Here is a 5,601-nt window from a genome sequence, read left to right as displayed (position 1 = left end):
GCGTTGGAAAGCTGGAGTGCTGTAGTTGTCCCCAGACATGCATCCCTCACAGGATATCGGAGGCGATATTTTTAGGAATTTTTTCAAAATGGTTGAAAATGTCAACATGTTGGGCGTTCAGGCCACCTTGTTGGAAATCTTGCCACATTTCAGAGGGCTGTTATTCCCAAATGCATCATCAGATTGAGATGGGAGTGGTCGCGTTGGAAAGCTGGAATGCTGTAGTTATCCCCAGACATGCAGCCCTCACGGGATAACGGAAGCTAAATTTTTAGGGAACGTGCGTTGAAAATGTGTTCAGATCAACTTGTCAGAAATCAGGTCAACATGCCAGTTTTCAGAGGCCTTTTATTTCAAAATGCAACATCTGATCCGGACGAGGGTGGTCTGGGTGGAGAGCCGGGGTGCTGGATTCCTTCTTTTCGGATGTTCTATAAATGGGCAAAAAGATCAACATGTTAGAATGCAAGTCATGTCAGAACGCAGGCCATCTTGTCGCTTTTCCGAGGCCAACATCAGATCCGAATGGTCTTGTTGGATACCTGCAGTGCTCTCGTGTCCTGCAGGTCTGGTTTGATTGAGGGATATTTTCAAGAATCTTTTGAAATAAGCAGAGGAGCTCAAAATGTCATATTTGAGAGGCATTTTAATTCTTAATGGAACATTCGATCTGAATGCCAGTACTGTGGGTGTATACCTGGCATGCCTTAGTGTGTCGACAACCTGGTGTGGTTGCGCTATCACCCAGATTAGTTTTTTAATTTTTTTTTTTTTTTTAATGTCAGGGGAAATTGATGTAGAATTACCATTGACTTTATTTTCTATCTCCACTTGAGAACGCTTACCAGTACTGTGGGTGTATACCTGGCATGCCTTAGTGTGTCGACAACCTGGTGTGGTTGCGCTATCACCCAGATTAGTTTCTTTATTTATTTATTTTTTTTTAATGTCAGGTGAAATTGATGTAGAATTACCATTGACTTTATTTTCTATCTCCACTTGAGAACGCTTATTGGTGCTGTTCTGAGAGTTCTTGTTATTCCTTGGTGAATCTTTACCCAACAGCCAAGAAATTACTTATTTTATACTTTTATTAATTTCTTTTAACCGAAATAAATGACGTTTATGCATGCGTGGTGGATCTTTTATTTTGAAGGATGCCAACGCCGCTCGCTGGCGACAGATTACCGTAATGCACAGTATTGACAATCGCAGTGCCGGCTCACTTGACTTCGATTTTGCGAGTGCGTGCTGGCTTGACCGCAGTACTAAAGACACACCGACTCTTTGAAGTAGATCTAGAATTTTGAGTACTGTACTGCAAAGTTGTAAAATAAAAATTGCCATGCAGTGGAGACACACATTGTATACTTATCGTTACATTACGATAAGAGCACACGGAACTATTTAGGAACATCTCGCTGCATCGCAGCATCTTCAACTAATGTTGACGTTTCCTATATGGCCCGCCCACTTACTGTGTATACACTTATACAAGCGTCACCCTATTAAAATGCACACACGCATTCAAGAAATCAAAGACATGAAAAGCAGTGGTACGCGTGTTTTTAATACATACACCGCCCGCCGAAGAAGTAAAGGCGAGTTTCAACAAATTGCCGCGCTCACCCGCAACGAAGTAGTAAAAAAATTAACATTGTTTTGGCGGAGGGACACGCTTGGTAGTGCTTCGGTGTAATATAAGCTGCTGCGCCTGCGCACACTTGGAACATTCGTTTCTCGGTGTCGTCTTCAGTGTGGGCATTGTTGCGTTCGGTGTCGGCATATATCAACCATCAACATGGCAGTTTAACGGCGGGTGGCGGCAATCTGCGCAGCGGCATCAAACGGGCAGGGCATCGGCGAAGTGCACTGGCGATTTCGGGCAAAATGGCGTAAGTACACATTATTTACCGTCTTGTGGTGGCGTTTGGAAAGTTGGAATTTCAAAACATACTCCAAGTTCACCTTGTATAAGACCACTAAATGTTCCAAAAATTATGTTACACGTCATGCTTTGTGAGTTGGCTTGCTTTAATGTGATAACATCGAGTTTAATGGAGTGGCGCACTGGACGAGCAACTTTTTGTGCCCTAAAAATTGCTGCGTTCGGCTTGCTAGTGCAGCTAAACGCTTTAAAAGTCGCTGTCAGATATGTTGGACAAACGAATATGAATGTCTTTCTTCGAAGTCTGCGTGCTTTTCGTTGCCGGTTTTTGTTTGTGTACATGAAATAGTTGACAACGTGGCGTCCTCAAAATGGCGCGCCGATTCAGTCGTCGAGCCCCCTTGGCGGACTACTTGACAGGAAAATGGCGGGCCCGCTTTTCCTGGCGGGCGTGGTCACCGGGCCGAGACATGACCAAATTAGGAAATGTACTTTGGGAGTGGGCGGTTCTTTCCTTCAGGTCACATGACGCCACACTGCCGAAGGATTGGCTATAATTAGTCTCCCCTCTCTCAAGTGTCAGTAAAACGATTTAACGACTGTGTGAGGTGAAAGTGACCGAGAAGTCGACATTTAAAATGTATTTTTGAAATACTTGAAAAATATTTTTTACAAGATAACTATATGCGCTTATCATTGCGAGGGGAAATTACAATGTCACAGCAGCAATATTCAAACAAACATTCATAATATAACAACCAACATAGTTAAATGCCAAACATAACATTACAGACATAAAATTAAGCAACAGAAAATAACTTGTTCAGTTTTGGGTTATGGTAAGTAACAGGTCCTGTTTAGCCTAATTACACTCCAGTAATATTTGTCGAAATGTTTGCACAATGGGAGGTTTAACGTTGACCAGGAATGATCCAGTGAGAAGGTGTAATAAGTGTACAATCAACAAAAAAAGACCTCTTTACTCAGATGGGATTTGCATGTTAAAAGGGATGTTAAAATTTATTTTCAGGATAATAATCCTTGCTATCTTTATTTTGGAGTGAGTTTTCATTAGCACCCCAAAGCTTTGTTTTGAATGTGGAGTGGTGATCAGTCTTGTACATGCATAAGATGTTCCAAACCATTTGTTCTGTCGTGTCAGCATTTCAATCTGGGGAGCGTCCAATTCGGTCTCCAATCCTTTGACATGTACAAGACTCTGTTCATCGTCAAAGCTCCATCCAGTTACTGTTCATTATATCAAATGTATTTTGGGACAAAGGTGATCAAGTTATTCAATACAAATTTGCCACAAACTTGTTTTGGTGTACATATTTGTCACGGCATTTTTCCAAAAGTTTGTGTGTTTGAGGGCACAAATGGTTACATATTTTTACTCTGGTTTCCTAAATTTGTCCTGGTGAACAGTAACACACACACACACACACGTAATTTGGTCCTTGTGTATCAAGTATGTCTTTGGCGTCTCAGACGGGAGACGTGATTGTCACGTTTGCCGCTTCTCTTTTTTGTCGTCCGCAGGTCTCTCTTGGCAATTCCCCTCAGCTTTGCTGCAGTCGACAGCAGTCCCGAACGTCTCGACTTGCGAACGTCCCCGCACTCGGTCGTACCCGCTTTATCGCTGACCGCACGCCACATCCACGATGCTCGCGTTGGAGGCCGTGGAGGCCCTGTGCTCAGGTGGGTGGCGGGCGCTGCATGTGTACGTCGTCGCTCTTTTCCACTCTGACCTTTTGATTGGCCACCATCGGAAAAGGCCTCATATATGTACAGGGCAACACTTGGTCATTAACAGTACTTAAACTGATGTTGATCTCTTTATTTTAAAAGTATTCATGAAAATTAGTTTCAAGTGAACGTGTTCTTTATCTCCCCCCCTCCATGGCATTAATACGAAGGCAGTAGCTGCTGCTGCCGCTGAGACGGCACACAAGAAATCTGGATCCATGTTTGCTGTCAAGTATGTGTGGCCGCTACACACAGATTGTTTTTGAGAACATGACCTGGCCATATTTAGAATTGAAAATTACCAGTAAATAAAGTAACGGCGCTTGCTGCGTCCTGTTTTGGTCCCGGCGCACGTCTTTGTGGACTGCCACCATTTTAAAAAAAAAAGAGAATAAAAAGTTACATGGTGCAACATATTGTGTAGGGCCCCTGAAAAGACGATCCAGGCATAGTTGATGTCGCCGGGAGTCCATCCGCGGCATGTCATGCGTCAATGCAGACACAATCGCTGTCATGTGCGAGGCCAAGTGGTTCAGCGGCTGCGCACGGACCGCTTGCAATTGGTGTTTTGCAAATGCGCTACTAACCGATGAAACTGTTGCACAGGGCCCTCATTTCTGATGGCTGACCCAATGGGGCCCCTTCTGGACCAAGATGAAGAGGAAGCGCTTTCACCACCATCCTCCTCCTCCTCCTCGCTCGGGGGGGAGGTCCCGGGTTCACCCCCCCTTTCCCTGTCCCTTTCCCCCTACCACACCTTGCTGTCGCCCCCGTCCCCCTCCTTCCTGGAAGCCAAGGCGGGTGTCGACGTGACCTGTCTGCCCTGGCTGGCCGACGACGACGACGATCTGCTCCGCGCCCACGTGGGAGCTCGCCATGCCCAAGGTGAGCTTGCGCTCTTGCAAAATGGCCGCCCGAAGACGTAGCCACATTTCAAGATGCAGATTTAGATATAAAATATAATACAGAAAGCGGTTCAAAGGTATTTAAAAAAAAAGATCCATTTCAAAATGGCAAAATAAAATCAAATCCAAATGTTCTTGGGTTTTTTTTCCCTTCATTTGATTTTGCACCTCCACACTGCAAAGGTTTGGATTTAATTATGAGCACCATTAAATGGTTAATTGCAAATGTATTTTGCAAAGACAAATACAAGGTCACTCCACATACTGTCTGAGTGCTTTACATAGTCAAATTTTAGTTTTGAATGTTTTTGCCATCAAAATAATGAAAGCTAATGAACTGAGTTTGGCTTGCCATCAGTTAACTCGCATGGAGCAAAAGTTAGTCATCACCACATACTTCGTGTAAATAGAAAAATACACGTCAGTCCAGCAAAAAGTTTGTTTTGCTGGTTGGCTACCAAGAAAAATATGCTTACGGTAGATCACAGGACTTGCGTGTGTACATATTGCGGTTTTGTGTCGGGGTTGGATTGAAACTGTCCGCAAGACTAATCCGGGCCAACATCAAAGCCTCGTGTGTGCTGTTGGCAGGCGTGGCATCAACAGTTCTGCACGACTCGCAAAACCGGTTTTTGTCTGCCCCCTTAGCTGAGCTTAAGGACCTTTGAAAATATTTTCGACGTGAGCTCTCAGCGCTGTGAATCGATTGTCTTCCCGGGGGCCGCTTGACGTCGTTTCCCAGATGCGCTCAACCTTTAAATGATGCTGCAAATTGTCACGCGCGTCAACGCAAGAGTCACAAGCTTTGTTGCCGACGCAGTCAAATGTGGGCAGGGCTTGATCCAGAAGGAGGGAGAAGTCCTAAAAACGTGGGGAAGATGATCCCCGGAAGCCACTTTGACACCAAATGAAGTTGAGTGGACAGGAAACGCGCGTTGAAATCGGTCAAACGCTCGTCAATGGCAAATTTGAAGCCGGGGTGGCTTTTATGTCCCCAGTGTGTTATTTTTGCCGCTGATTTGGGTGGGGGGGGGGGACAATCTAGATTTTTTCCTGTGG

General features: G+C 44.7%; 1 protein-coding gene and 1 long non-coding RNA gene across 3 annotated transcripts in view; one reads left to right on the top strand and one right to left on the bottom strand.

The window, feature by feature from the left end:
* Window positions 1–330: 330 nt before the first annotated feature.
* On the bottom strand, window positions 331–958 carry LOC109511310 (uncharacterized). Its single transcript, XR_002167283.1, has 2 exons — window positions 865–958; window positions 331–697 (listed from the first exon to the last, which is right to left on the bottom strand). It is a non-coding gene; the product is annotated as an uncharacterized LOC109511310 (long non-coding RNA).
* A 751-nt stretch (window positions 959–1,709) lies between these two features.
* atf4a (activating transcription factor 4a) overlaps window positions 1,710–5,601 on the top strand; it is an 8,193-nt gene continuing 4,301 nt past the window's right edge. Inside the window, exons 1-3 of one of the 2 annotated variants that reach the window (XM_019862271.1) lie at window positions 1,710–1,895; window positions 3,431–3,589; window positions 4,244–4,386. In XM_019862271.1, coding sequence (XP_019717830.1) covers window positions 3,553–3,589; window positions 4,244–4,386 — 180 coding nt within the window. In that variant the 5' untranslated portion in view covers window positions 1,710–1,895; window positions 3,431–3,552. Of the gene's footprint in view, window positions 1,896–3,430; window positions 3,590–4,243; window positions 4,523–5,601 lie in introns of both variants that reach the window. The other variant, XM_019862272.1, reaches the window with a different exon arrangement.

Source organism: Hippocampus comes, unplaced genomic scaffold (assembly GCF_001891065.2).
Source record: "Hippocampus comes isolate QL1 unplaced genomic scaffold, H_comes_QL1_v1.1 scaffold7, whole genome shotgun sequence".
Taxonomy (NCBI): Eukaryota; Metazoa; Chordata; class Actinopteri; order Syngnathiformes; family Syngnathidae; genus Hippocampus; species Hippocampus comes.
This window is presented reverse-complemented; position numbering and strand designations above follow the sequence as displayed.